This window comes from Pelecanus crispus, chromosome 4, assembly GCF_030463565.1.
Source record: "Pelecanus crispus isolate bPelCri1 chromosome 4, bPelCri1.pri, whole genome shotgun sequence".
Lineage (NCBI taxonomy): Eukaryota > Metazoa > Chordata > Aves > Pelecaniformes > Pelecanidae > Pelecanus > Pelecanus crispus.
Genome location: NC_134646.1, coordinates 1,025,788 through 1,040,023, shown reverse-complemented (window position 1 = coordinate 1,040,023; position 14,236 = coordinate 1,025,788). Strand labels below are relative to the sequence as shown.

Here is a 14,236-nt window from a genome sequence, read left to right as displayed (position 1 = left end):
AACCAAGTCTGTATTTGCTGCTTTCAGCAGCAGAGAAGGGTCGGTCAGGTTATCAGCGGGAAGCAGCTGCCCGAAGTCAGCAACACGCTTACCGGTCTGTCTGCAGAACATGGATAAGATGTTCCATAGCCTGTATGCCTACCTCCAATCGGTATTTCTATTTGGAGAAAAAAAAGAAATGGAGCAGTTAATGGCCTAGCCCAAAATCCAAACAAATGTTTTTAAGCAATAGATCACACAACTATTAAGAAGCCACGCGGGTGTTCAGGCCGGTGGGTGCGTACCTTGGATAATGACTTGAGAGCACGGACAGCATCCCTCCGGTCGTCCAGCAAAGTGGAAGAGGCCACTCGGTCGCACAGCTTCTGAATCTGGAAAGGCAGAAGGCAGGCGCGATAGCAGACGAGGTGCCACGGCCAGTGCCCGGCTGCAAGAGGCCCCGCAAAGCACGGCCGGATTCCGGCAGCTGCCCGGGACAGCCGCTCGTCCCCCGCACCCAGGCGGCGGCACGGTGCCTGCGGGCCGCCGAGCAGCCCGGGCCCGCGGGAAGGCTCCCCGGGCCCGCCCCGCACCGGGCCGAGCCCCCAGCCCGCTGCCGCGGCGCAGAGGCCGGGCGGGACGCCCCCCCCGCCCCGCCCCGCCGGGAGCGGCCCGGCAGCGCTCCCCGCCGCGGCCTGCCCGCAGCGGGCACCCCCGCCGCCCGCCCCGCTCACCGTCTCGGCGCCGGAGGGCTGCGGCCCGGCGCTGGGGCCGCCCATGACGCCCCGCAAGAAGTTCATGGCGGCTCGGCCCCGGCCCGGCCCGCCGAGCTCGGCCCCGCGCCCGCCGCCGCCGCTCCCGCAGCCGCCGCCGCCCCCCCCCCCCCGCCCCGCCACGGAAGCGGCCGCCGCGCCTGCGCCGCCACGTGGCAGCGACGTGGCCGCCCCGCGAGCCCGGCCCCGCCGCGGAGGGGGCCCGGGCCCAGAGCCCGCCCGCAGCCGGGGCCGGCACGGCCCGCCCGGGCGCCGCACGGCTGCCGGCCTGCCTCACCGGCGGCGTGCCCCGCCAAGCGAGCAGCGGCTCAGGAGGAGCCTTCCCGTTCCCTCGGAACGTCGGGGATGCGCGGCAGCGGCCCGCCCCACAGCTCAGCCCCGCGCACCCCCAAAACCCCGCCGTCACCCGGGGCTGCGCGTCCAGAACAGCCCCAGGACAAACCCCAAGGCTCGGGATTCGGAAGTTGCGAGCGCTTGGAACAGAAGGAAAACGCGATACCAACTCCCAAGCAGAAGCAGCAAGCCTCCATGTGACATTTCCAGAACAGAATCAACGCTAAGGAACAGCTCCTCACAGGCGCCAGCAGCTCAGCCGCAGAGGAGCACCAGCTACCTTCCTCTCGGATGCGGAATTTCCCCTCGCTGCAGCGCTCGCCCTATTCCCGCTGCGGAACAGCCAAGCGCCAGCGCTCCAGGCACCGCGTCCGCACCTCAGCGGCCAGCCCGACGCAGCCCTCCTGGCTGTTGGTTTGATAGCATTTGGGGGGTTTCTGCATATCACATCACAGCCAATTTTATAGCAACGATAGCCAGTTAACACAGTTAGGAACTGATGGTCTTAGTTGGGGCTAAAACTAGTTCCTGTCATCCCAGGGAAAAACCCCCTCTCCCATGGTGTTTCACATTAAAGAGCTTTGGGGATTTTATTTTCCCATCAACTAAAGAATGAAATCGACTTTGCAAATTACAACATGTAATTGAAACTAAATGTTTACTCTTGACATATTTTAAGACCAACAGCTTCCTCCCCATCTAAAGACAGACACCAAAAATGCAGGACTTTGAAAAGATATCGCAGCAGTCATTACAAAACAGGCAGGCTTGTTCATTCCTAACTTCATTTCTTGTTAACATCAGAAGCGAAGCCCCGAGCACCTCCAGTCCATAAGCAGCGACGTAGGGTTTTGGATGCAGCAAACTCCTCAACCTAACCAAAAGAAGATGCAGAGCAATCACATCTCATCCCTGCAACATTTCACACACGCCCACCTGCAAGCCATCTCTCACCTGCCCCACATTCTCCTTCTTTGAGGGTAACACTTAAAAACAGTCCTTCTCCTAAGTAGAAGGGTTCTGGATGCCATAAAGATTGAGAAAGGATCCCCTCCTTCCCCACGGGGATGGTTGCAGGTACTTACCTTTCCCAGGCCAGTGGCAGACACACACCAGAACTCATCCGAAATGCTCCAGCTGGGGATAAGGAGATACTAACCCTCACCAAGAAAAAAAAAAAAAAAACCAAACAACAAACCAGGTTCTCCTGCAAAGCACACAGTTCTTTATTTCAAAGTTTTCCATCCTTATATATACAGCCTCAGGGTAAGAAACTGATTTCCTTCCAAGAAGGATGTTTGGTGTGCCCCGACTGCTCAAGGCATGCACACCTCAGCAGTCCAATTGCTTTTAGAACTCAGCAGGACAAGGCAGAGTCCTCTCAAACACGGAGCCTGGAGACATAACACGCTCCAAGGTACAGCTTTTGCCGCATGGGGAAAGAGTTATTGGATGTTTGACCCACAGGCATTATTTCAGATACCAGCATAACTCAAACAATGTCTGTTTTGGTGAGCTCTGAACTTTTAGCTGAGTTGTGAATGGGGGAAGCTCTGCGCGGCGCTACCCCTTTGAAACCAACGCTGATTCCACCCCTGACTTTGTAGGTGGCTGGAGACCCCCATCCGAGGCGAAAGGCGGCTCCGGGTCAGAGGAGCCGAGCTGGAGAGGTGCGAGGGGCACAGCTCCCCGGGGGGGCCCGGCTGACTCCCTGCAGCCGGCCCGGGCACCGCGCCGCCACGACGGACACCCGCGCCTCCCCCCGCACGGCCGACAGCGCGGTAAGGACCGGCCGCACCGACATACCTGCGGCGGCGGCGGGCGGGACGGGCGAGCCGGGGAGCGCCGAGCAACCCCCGCCTCAGCGCTGGCGCTGCGGGGCCGCGCAAGGAGCGGCAGCGCGGAGCCCCGGGCACCGGCAGCCCCCGCCCGCAGCGGGGCCGCTGCGCTCCCTTCCGCGGCCGCGCTGCCTCAGGGCCCCGCGGGGCCGGGGCCGCCGCCACCGGCCCCGCCTGAAGCCGTTAACGGCCGCCCCGCCGCCCGTTAACGGCCGCTCGCCCCGCCCCGCCAGCGCCGGCCGGCCCGCGCGCGCGCGCGCTGCGGCAGACGTCACCGCGGCAGGGCGCCGGGGATTGGCGGAGCCAGCCCCGCCCCGCCCCGCCCCGCGCGGCCCCGCCCGCGGCCTGGCCCCCCCGCGCAGGCGCGCAGGCAGGCAGGCGCAGGCACGCGCGCAGGGGCGCCCCGGCCGCCCCTCCCCCGCCCGGCCCTGACACCGCCGCCGCCGCCGCCGCCGCGCCCCGGCCGCCCCCTCCTGCCGCCGCTGCGGGACACGCCGAGGGACAGGCTCGCCGCGCCCCACGCCCAGCAGGCCCCGGGGGGGACGTGCCCCGGCCCCGCGCACCCCGAGTTTTGCCCTAGGTGAGCGATGCGGGCCGGGGGTAGGCCCCGTCGCGGGGCTGGGGGGGGCGGGGGTGGGGGGCGTTTAACGGTCGCGGCGCTGAGGGGAGCGGCGCGCGCCGGGCGGCAGCGCCCCGGGGCCCGGCTTTGCCCTTCGCCGCCCGCCCCGCCTCGGCGCGGCCGGGACCGGCTGCTGGCTCCCGGCCCGGCTCCGCGCCCGGTGCGGCGCGGGGGCGGCGGCGGAGGGCTGGGGCTGGGGCGGGAGCGGAGGGGGGGGGGGGGGGGGGCTTTTGTTCGCCGTCACCTTGGCGGCGGGTCGCCCGCCGGCCATCGCTCTTCCGCCTCGGCCCGGGCGGCGGGGGGAGGCCGGGGGAGCAGCGCCTGCTCGGCCGCCTCTGGCAGGCGGAGCGCCCCGAGCCCTGCGTTACTTGGGGCTTGCTGCGGCGGCCGGCCCTGCGCTCGCCGCTCCCCCGCCTCGCCTCAGGCAGCGCCTGCCGGGGGCCTCGGGAGGTGTCGGGACCTCGGCGTGCGCAGGGTGCCGCGTCCCCAGCCGCGATGGTGCTGCAGAAGCAGCCTTCGCGGCCCCTCCTCGGCTCGGCGAGCCCCCCTTTCCTCCTACGAATGGGTGCTGCGGTGGCATCGCGGGCTGCAAGCTCTCTCCCAGCTCTGCGGACCTCGCCTTTCTCCGCTTCCTCTTTCCCCAATCACAACCTGAGCTTCTCTGTTTTCGCACGTAACATGGCTGAAGTTGTTGCGAGCACCTTTTATTCTGCAGATCTGGAGGCCTTGAGTAGATCTTCTCTGAGCTTCCCTTATTTGTCTTCTGAGCCGAGCTCGGTGCGTGCTCAGGCTTTTGCTCCCCTTAACCACGGAGGGCTGAAGTAGAGGTCATTGCAGTTCCAGTGTGGGTGCGCAGGAGCGTCCCCACGACAAAGCTTTTAAATCCCTTGGGTAGCTGGGTGACCCTGGATCTCGAGCTTCGTGCCGAGCACCGCTACATGACAGAACTAATGCGGTGGAGAATGAGAGGGTATGAGGTTATTGTTTGTTTTCAACCAGAAAGAATTAGCCTGTCATGTAGGTTTTGTTATTGTGGCCTTCCATGTGGGCTTGGCAATTCCCAAACCCTCTATATGTTCTAGGCGTTTCAAGTTCAGCGTGCAAGTGTTCTGCTTTGCTACAGAAAGACGCGTAAAGATACTTGAGGTGTTTTTGAACCCTTGAGAAATAGGCTAAGTTATTTCCTTCCTCGCTCACTTCTTGTGCAGGTAGACTGCTTATACGCAACCTTGTATGTTTAAAGCCAGCACAGTGTTCTTTGGTCTGTGATGGGATGGAGGAGTATGAGGGGAAAGATAGCCTCTCTTAGTAACCACTTTTTTTTTGTATAAAGGACTCTCTGCTGTCTCAGGTATCTCAGGGGTTTGGTTTTTGGTTTGGGGTTTTTTTTTTCTTTTCTCTTATGGACACTTTTAATTAGGGAATAGTAGCAGAATGAAGATCAGTAACCAACTTGCAAGTAATGGTTACTCTGCAGCGTAGGCCACGCCGTCCTGCTCGGCGCTGCGTGGCAGACTTCATGTGAAGTAATATGGAGCAAGTGCTGCTATGTATCCCCAAGTTCCTCAAGGTAGTATGGCTGTATTATCACAGCACTGCAAGTGGGCATAGGGCTGGTCAACTTGCGTTCTAAGCCGAGAAGGTATTGTGGCTGACAAACCTGTATGGCTTTAGCTTCTGGAGTTCATTTATTATTAACGAGGCGTTCTGCGTCCACTGTGATTGGCAGTACGCCTGCGGGGGCCGTACCTACCCTAGGAAAGCCTCTTCATTTTGAAGGATTCCTTCTTGATGTGGAGTCTGGAAGGTTGGGTGCAAGAGACATAATCTCGGTTCACCTTTTGAAATGTTCTTGTAATGTTCTAATTGGCAGATGCGGGCTCACCATGTAGGATTATGATCTGTATCGTATGATTTTTTTCATTAGCGGAATGAAATCTTTTCTGTGATAGCTAGCTTAAACCAAAACCAGGATGATCGGACCATGCAGTCTACTTATCTGCCAGTGTCCTTAGGAATAAAATGTTTTCCTCCATGGAACTGAGGTTTCAAATTATACATCTGCTATCAGACTTAAAGAAAATTTTACAGTGCTGAAAATATGCTGAGGAAACACAGCATCTTAATGCACAGCATTGAATTTGAGTCTTCCTTCTTACTGTAGCAGTTGTGACACTGGATGTCATTTCTTTTGAGAGTATTTGACAAATGAAGAACTGCGTTGCAACTCAAGGAACATGTGAAAAGATTAATGTGTCAGACTAATAGGTACTTTGGTTGAGACACCAGAAGAAAGGCACTGAACCTGGCATTGGATGGTGACAGAGAGATGCCGTGGCTTCCCCTGCACGGGTGGTGCCGTTGGCTACAGTCGCTATTGTTGCTGCTGTTCGGGTGGGTGTTAGCTCTTTTGGATGGTGCAGCTTAACGGTTCAGCTATAGGGGATCCCCTGTAGTAGTCCTGCACCTTAAATATGGGATGCTATTAAGCTTCTCTCTCAAAAAAAACACCCAAACAAAACAAAACAAAAAAAAAACAAAAACCAACCCTGCAGGACAGCTTGATTTGAAAGAACTGCATGCTGTGCCTTGGGGCTCGGCCAATTCAGATTGTAGCGGCTTAGGTAAAGGAGATCATAAAGTAAAGGGATTCTGGTAGATTATACAGGTTTGCTGGCCCTCACTGCAGATGGAGGATGATCTGAGCGCTTACCACGCAGAGCACGAAAGAGAGGAGGTGGTTTCGGTACTGAACTGGCTTGTCTGGGACTTTCGATTTTTTCATTTCAGTATTTTTTCAGTTCAGCCAATGCTTATTTTACTTTACCATGGAGTACCCGCCACCCTTTGTGGGGCTGTATTACACATGCCCTGGCTTGTGCCAGCCGGACTGTCGGTTGCCGTTCGGTTTTTTAGCTTTATTCAAGGTGTGGCGGCTCACACAGTGTGTTGCAGTAGCGGGATCTCAGAGTCACGCTTATGGATCGCGGTGGCAGGCACACTCTTTAAGACATTATTTGCTTGTCTACAGTAGGAAACGCAGTTTGAAAGTGATAATCTGGATTTAGGAGAAACCCCTGCGAGATTGTGAAAGCTGCTCTCCCCTTCCCTTCCGTTTTCCCTCGGCTCCTGTGGTGTGGGAAGCGACACGGTGTCCCTCGTGGCTTTGCTTTGTGTGCTCGCTGTGTGGGAAGCATCTTTCTGATTTTGCCCAATTTTATTTGCAGTTTAAGTGGTATATTCCAATCTTATCAGCGACTTGGACATGAGTTGCAGACTTGTGGATTTAAGAACAAGCCACGCTGTTGCAGATTTATGTAAAACTAGAGCTCGATGACTGTGTGCCTTTAGACATGGACGAATTGTTCTGTGGAAGAATTGTACAGATGATGAAATTTGCTTGTCAATAAACCAAAATATTTTACTTGCTCATAGTTTTTTAGTAAAACAAATGATGAGGCCTGCATCTCCCTCCCAAAGCTTAAAGGTTTGTTTTGATGGAGGTTGCCGTCAAGTTCAGATGACACTTTCTTGAGCTCCTGTCAGAACTCAGTTCAGCTTTTTTTTTTTTTTGAAGCAGAATTGGTGAAGCATCCAGCCAGCATCACTGATGTTGCTCTGTCTTGATACAGGATGGAGATGGCTTTGAACTACTTCTTTTGTCACAACCAAAGACTTTGTGCCAAAGTTTATGCTCTGGATACCGAAATACAAGCATGTGTGCCACCATTCTGTAGCTCAGGCATCGCCTCAGGTAACTTAATGCCTTGCCACAGATGACTAGTCGCGCTTCTTTTTTCTACCAGATAAGGGAAATAATAATGAGAAAGCTTACGTATATTTTAGGAAGAAAAGGCTTCTCTAATGTGAGAGCTGCTTATCGAGCAAGATGCATGCCAGTGAACATTTTGACTCCTCAACGCGTAGTGGCCTTCAGTAGTACTTCAGAAACAAGCTGCTGCTGCCCTGCTATGCAAACCGATGGCTGATAGTTTGGGGCGCTTTTTTTTAATTATTATTTGCTTGAAGAAGTGACAAACACAGTTTAATAAATAAAGTTTTATGAATTTGCACGCTATTAATTCAGCGTGGACTTGAGAAATTAATGCAGCAGTTGGTTCCCAAGTACTTGAGCGCAGTTGTCCTAACGTGAGCTGTATCTCATCCTTTTAGCCCTTAACAGTTTCATCTCATTGCAAAGGCTAACTTCTTGCTTTATTTATCATGCCTAGAATTTGTTATCCTGGGCCATCGAAAAATACTTTTTGCAGAGCTGAGGAAAGCCTGTAATAATCTTGTACCATAATCTAACAGAATATAGCTGGGACGTTGTCACAAACGTAAATGGATGTTAGTATTGATTTCAGCACTGCCCTGCAGTTGCACTTGGTGTTGCTCTTTGGAGGAAAATATCCTTTCTGCTTTTGTGCATTTCCTTATCTATGCATGCAAATAACAAATAATTCCTTTCTGTGCTAACTCTCCCATTGTTTTTGTTTTCTTGAAAGAAGTGACCATGGAAATAATTCAAGGTAGGAACTTGGTTGGTTGAGGTAACGCTGACGAGCTTAGCCAGGGCCGCCTGTAGGCTGAAGTTGTCGTCAAGTTGTTCTGAACTCGAGTCACGCCAATTGAAGTTGCAAGAAGTATTGCACCGGTGCGTGTGCACGTTCCTTCAGTTTTGGAGTCCGGTCCCTCGGGTGGGTGCCTCTGGGTCCCTTACTTCTGAGCCTTGTCTGGAGAAGAGAGAGATTCCACGCTTGGTTTAGTCCTCCAGCTTGCGAGTCTGTTAGGAAATGTATCGCGTGGCTGCTGGTTCTCCTTGGTTCAAGAATGGACTCCAAATCCAGTGTGCCTTCCTGGTAGCACAGGAGTTGAAGTACCGAACAGGGTGGAAATTAAATCTTGTCGATTAATTGTTATATCAGCTCGATGTTGGCAGGATTACCTGTGGATGAGTAGCAATTGCATGGGTGTTCGTGTTACCCTGTCTCTGTCGCTTATGGTTTTGGTCAGCGTGCATGATGGAGGGGGGTTCTTGAACAATACAGTTGTACTGTGAAGAAACTAGCTGATAAATTTATTTGATTTCTGGTGTTTGCCATCTCAGTTTCAGTATTTTGTTTCTGGCTAATATGCACGCAAGTGCTTTGAGCGATACGTTCTCATTAAGACACTTTCCCAACGGCCGCTCAGGCTGATCTAAGAATGTGGCTCATTTTATTCAAGTGATAAGAGCGCTCAGATCCTTCTTCCTCAGCTGTTACTCCTTGACTCTTGAGTATGTACCAATGAAAACTGGAAAAATAGCTTTTATAGGGTATGTGTTTCTATGTGGCTTCCAGTAGGGCCTGGTAAAACATGGAGATACCATTCTTTGTAAGTTTGTAGTATTTAAATTGTCGATGCCAGTGCCTTGGGTTTTGGCTTAAATTTCACTGGTGCCTTTACCGCAAACCCCTCGGGCCTGCTAAGACTCGGGTCCTTGACTTTAAGGAGGTGCTATACTAACTGGGACACGTGGAGATTTTAATCTTTTTAAAACCTGGTTTCACGGCACCCATGTTGCTAGCAAGGAGTACCTGCATTTTTATTTTACTGCCTTTTAATGACTTGGAGACCTGAACAGATCATTAAGCCTCTGCTACCCCTACTGAGATCTCTGAAAAGATAATGAAAGGAAATAATACTGAGACAGGTGAAGAATTGTACCAAGACATCCTGTAAAATACTGTGAATCTGTGATGTAAATCAATAGTGCTGTCACTTGAAATACGGACAGAAGTGGACAGTACCTCATCTCTTTGAGCATGTAAACCAACTTCTGTTTCAAGTCGTTAGGGAAGAATTGCCTGTGCGCGATCATCGCGTACTTGCCTTTCTCAGATTTTCTGAAAGGTTTCGGCGGCCTTTCCTGAAATAGCACGGCTTCCAATGAAGAAAAGATCTAGTGCGATACAGATCTGATGTAGTGTAATGACTCGTCACAGATTATTATGTTTCGTACCCAGAGGCGTTTTCGGTGTTCCTTGTGGTATGCCAGCAATTTGTTAACATACGTACTTTGCTTATTGCTATATTCATAAGAATGTATGCCGGCTATGAGCTGCTTTTTAATAAGTTCTTTACAAAAAGAAAAAAAATTGTGATGAAGCTGCGTCCTTGTGTATTCTCATAAGTGCTTGTGGTGAAAATTGTATCACCAGTTTTGTGTTCATCATCTGCTTGTGGGGCAGGGGAGCAAAAACAAGAATGGTCTCGCCTGTAGAAACTGAGGTCCTAGTTCTCTTAAGGTTGTTTTCTAAGTAAAATTCCCACGTGTGTGGCATTGCTGTAGTATGAGTCGTGTTAGGAAGATCCCCAAATTGCTCACATTTTGGTTTTTTGGAGGTTCCCACTTTGAACGCGCACAGGGCTCAGGCCTTTGATGTCTCTTAGTATTCTTGATGTTTGGGTTTGGGTCTGATTATCAAAATGACTTCCTCTGGGGTTTCCCATGAGTCACAACTAATACTGTGCTTCAGAGTATTGGAAGGTTACAAAAAAAATTTTGGATAATCCTAAAACAAGTTTTATGATTTCTTATGTCCAAGTTCAAAACTTGTATTTTGGACTTTGCCTGCTGCTTTGCCTACAAGTTTTTGAGACCACTGCTTCCAATGTGGTTCCTGGCTAACTGTATTTGGGAACAGTTCTTGGTATTGTCTTGTGGTTTGGATTGCCGGGTTGACATTATTTTGATAGTCCATTAAGCGTAAACTATTTGAGCTAAGTACTTGGGCTTTTTTCTTCAGAGTTCTTTTTTGATGCAGGATCTGACACGTTTGTGGCACCATTGCTGTGTACCTTTACCTTTATTACAGGCCCTTCTTGAGCTGAGGTGATCTCTCAGTTTCACCTCATGTGCTTTATATCCTGCCCAGCTGTCGTTGTGAACAGTTCTTTGCGTTGGCCCTTGGCTTGGATTGACAGGTCGAGGTTATTTTGGTAAGACACCAATAATCTTATTCTAGGATTTTCTCCCAAGTTGGAAGCTTGGGGTTTTGACTTGGTCTTTGCCTGCTGCCTTGCCTACACATTTGTTTTTTGAGAGAGAAAGTAGATTAAGCTTTCTTTAGAGAACTGGAGGGAATCTCATGATTGCAGATGCTGGTATTCATGAGTGAGTTGGGCTTTCCTGACATGAGCTGGAAAAAGCAACACGCCAGGTGCTAGCAAGCCATCAAAAAGACTTCCAGAGTGCTGAAGATCATTTTATGACATGGATGATCTGCAAGACAGTGTGGATGGGTAGGAGCATAGCAAGTAAAATCGAGAACCCTTCGGGCAGGGAGAATTGGGGGGATTATAGGTTGTCCGGCTTCTCCTTGATCCCTGGGAAGGCTTGTAAAGCAAATCCTCCTGGGACTTGCGTTCAGATCCAGGAAGGACAAGAAGGTGTTTGGAACAGCCAGCGTGCGTTTACCAAGGGCAAGTTAAAACTGACCAACTAGCTTGCCTTCTGCGATGACACGAATGGCTCAGTGGATAAAGGAAGCGCAGCAGATGTGGTTTCCTTTGATTTCAGTAAGACACTGGTTTTCTGTACTGTCCTTGGAGCCACATTAGACAGATAGTCTATGAGGTGGGTGGGAAACTGTCTGGACAGCCAGCATCAAAAGGTTGTGGTGAGCGATACAAAGTCCAGCTGGTAGCTGGCCACTTGCAAAGTTTCTCTGGGGCAATAGTGGGGCTGATGCTGTTTGATGCTGTTTAACACCTTCCTCGTGACCTGCATGATGGGCTAAAGCGATCCGCAGCAAGTTTCCGGAGGGATAGGCTGGAGAAACGGGCTGACAGGAACATCACAAAGTTTGACAAAGGCAAATTACCAAGTTTTGTGTGTGCGTGAAAAAACTACATGCAAAAGTAAAGGCTGGGAAACGACTGGATACGAAGCGGCTTTGCACAAATGGACCTCGGTGTCCTGGCAGAAAAGTTGAACGTGAGCCGGCAGCGTACCTCTGCAGTGATGAATGGCAGTGGCGTTCTGGGCTGCGTAAGCAGGAGCGTAGCGTGCAGAAGTGATTCTTCCTTTCCATTTGCGCTCTTGGGGCACGCAGACCAAAAGTATCGCTTCCCCATTTTAACTCCTCAGTACAGGAAAGAAACCAACATGCTGGAATGGGTCTGGTTTGGATCACTAGGATTGTTAGAGGTTTGGAGCACCCGGAGAGAGGAGACTTTGAGAGGGCTGGGCTTGTTCAACCCGAAGAACAGAGGACCGGGGTGGGGGGTGATCTGTTACTGCTACCTTCAACTACCTGGTGGGACGGTGTGGATCCACACTTGTCCAAGGTGCGCCATCTTACAATGACAGCTGACAGGCACAAATTGCAAATCGAAGTTCTGTTTACGTGTTAGCAAATAACCTTATTCAGAACTTGTTTTAATGAGCAACATGGTAGAAGGTGGTCATGCTTTGTGCCCGGGCTTGAACCAGGTGACCCCCAGAAGTCCCTTCCAACCTAAATTATTCTGTGACAAATGTGAAATGCAGTTAGCGTGGACGAGTAGTACCTAAGGCTTTGGTCATTTCTGTGGCATAAAGGTTCCCCTTCCCAGTCTTCAGGGAATGTGAATCCAGCCCACAGAATTACTTCAGAATATCAGTGCTACCATCTTCGTGTTACAGATGTGACAGTAGCCTTTTGAGGCAGATGTGCTTTGAGACAAAGGAATGTTACTGCTGACTTAAGAAAGTGGATTCCTCTTTGTTTTGCAGTGCTGTTGGACTTGGAGTTTTAATTGTTCATCAGTTTATTGCCAAAGGGTTAAATAGATGGTGCTAGACATTTTTAAGGGGGGGTTGTTTGTTTGTTTTGGGGGGTTTTGTTTGTTTTTTTTTTAAAGCACCTATTCTGTCAGGGACTTTTGTTTCCACTGTTCCCTCTTTGACAAAGTAACACATAAATGAACTGAAACCTTTTTATTTACTCTAAGGAGGTGGGGGAGGGTGTCCTGAACTGGGGGAGCAGTTCTGTGTGAATTAAGGTCCTGTTCACATAATTGTTTCAATTCTAACATCATTATGCTCATCCTTTTATGGGGAAGTTGTGATATGGAGGACTGTCTTCAAACTAACACAAATATTTTTAATTGCAGCATTTGACACTGTGTACCAAAGAAATGGTGATGGAGAAGCCAAGTCCCCTGCTCGTAGGGCGGGAGTTCGTGAGACAGTACTACACTCTGCTAAATAAAGCTCCTGACTTCTTGCACAGGTAACACTTTCACACACAAAGGGACTAATGTTTTTGAACGAAAGTGTGTACGGTTTATTATAAATCATATAAACATTAATTTCTGAGTGTGGGAGGAAATGGACCTGGCTAACTTTTGGGCTCCTGGAAAACTACTTCATTTTACTGAAAAATCCTTAGGCTCTAGAACCAAATCTGATCATATGGATGTATAGCATGTTATCAGGGTATTTTCTGGGTGGAAAAGTGAGCTGCTTCTCAGCTGATAAAATGGTAATGTGGACGTATTCTAGAAATACTTTTCTATAAAGACAGAAAAGGAAAGAAAATGGCAGAGAAGGCACTTGCATTTAGTACCTAAGACAAGCATGCTAATTATTACAGGATACCGTATTTTGCATTGCCTCTGAGAAGTTTTTATCCAGATTAGGATTGGAGATTTAAGTATGAATGTGTCGTAGTTTAACCCCAGCTGGCAACTAAGCCCCACCCAGCCGCTCGCTCACTGTCCCGCAGTGGGACGGGGAGAGAATCAGAAGGGTAAAAGTGAGAAAATTCATGGGTTGAGAAAAAGACAGTTTAATCCCTTTGGTCAGTTGGGGTCAGCTGTCCCAGCTCCCAGCTTCTTGTGCCCCCCCAGCCTGCTCGCTGCTGGGCTGGGTGAGCAGCAGAAAAGGCCTTGACTCTGCGTAAGCGCTGCTCAGCCGTAACGACAACATCCCTGTGTTATCAATGCTGTTTTCAGCACAAATCCAAAACATAGCCCCTTACTACCTACTGTGAAGAAAAGTAACTCTGTCCCAGCCAAAACCAACACAAAACATCATGGCCTGGACAAGGTAGGTAGAAAATACAGTAGGGGTTTTTTTTACCTATTAGTAATAGTGCCCACTATTTAAGTGGTACTCTGAACGTGTTTCTTCTCCCCCCCCCCCCCCCCTTTTTTTTTTTCTTTCTTCTTTTTCTGGTTTTGATTGGCTACACACAGCTTGTCACTTAAGATTTTGCATTTCCACATTTGGACTTAGAGCAGCATGGACTTGTAATAAATAAAGGTGAAAGTAGCTTTGCCATTGTACGAAAAGAAAAAAAGCAGTCACTGCTTGGGTTGGTCTTGTCTCAGAACTTGACATAAGGTTGATTCTGAAAAATTGGACACTCTGATTGAGCATGCATTAGAGCTCTCAGATGGCTTACTTAAGATTTCAGTCGTTAGAATAATGCCTCTTTTCATCTGTAGCTTTGAGGTAGGGAGAACGAATGGTATCATTTTGACTTAAATCGCTGAACTGCTGTGGAACCGTGTTGTTTTCTGTGTTTAAATCTATTTTTAAGGGGTCCGAGCAGTGTATTCCAGACTTTCCTAATCTGTGTTTAGTAATCTAACAGAAGTTAAAACCAGCATTTTTAGCAATTGCAGAATTTTTCCTCGCCCCCAAAACTTCGACGAAG

General features: G+C 50.6%; 2 protein-coding genes across 7 annotated transcripts in view; one reads left to right on the top strand and one right to left on the bottom strand.

Moving 5' to 3' along the window:
- The window catches only part of USO1 (USO1 vesicle transport factor), a 37,050-nt gene extending 36,271 nt beyond the window's left edge, over positions 1-779 (bottom strand). For 4 of the 5 annotated variants that reach the window (XM_075709844.1, XM_075709846.1, XM_075709843.1 and 1 more), the window contains exons 1-3: positions 714-779; positions 285-371; positions 93-157 (exon numbers count right to left, since the gene is read on the bottom strand). In XM_075709844.1, coding sequence (XP_075565959.1) covers positions 93-157; positions 285-371; positions 714-779 — 218 coding nt within the window. Of the gene's footprint in view, positions 1-92; positions 158-284; positions 372-713 lie in introns of those variants that run through there. The other variant, XM_075709848.1, reaches the window with a different exon arrangement.
- A 2,681-nt stretch (positions 780-3,460) lies between these two features.
- Positions 3,461-14,236, top strand: part of G3BP2 (G3BP stress granule assembly factor 2) — a 30,775-nt gene continuing 19,999 nt past the window's right edge. For both annotated transcript variants that reach the window (XM_075708726.1, XM_075708725.1), the window contains exons 1-2: positions 3,461-3,503; positions 12,687-12,805. In XM_075708726.1, coding sequence (XP_075564841.1) covers positions 12,711-12,805 — 95 coding nt within the window. In that variant the 5' untranslated portion in view covers positions 3,461-3,503; positions 12,687-12,710. The remainder of the gene's footprint in view (positions 3,504-12,686; positions 12,806-14,236) is intronic.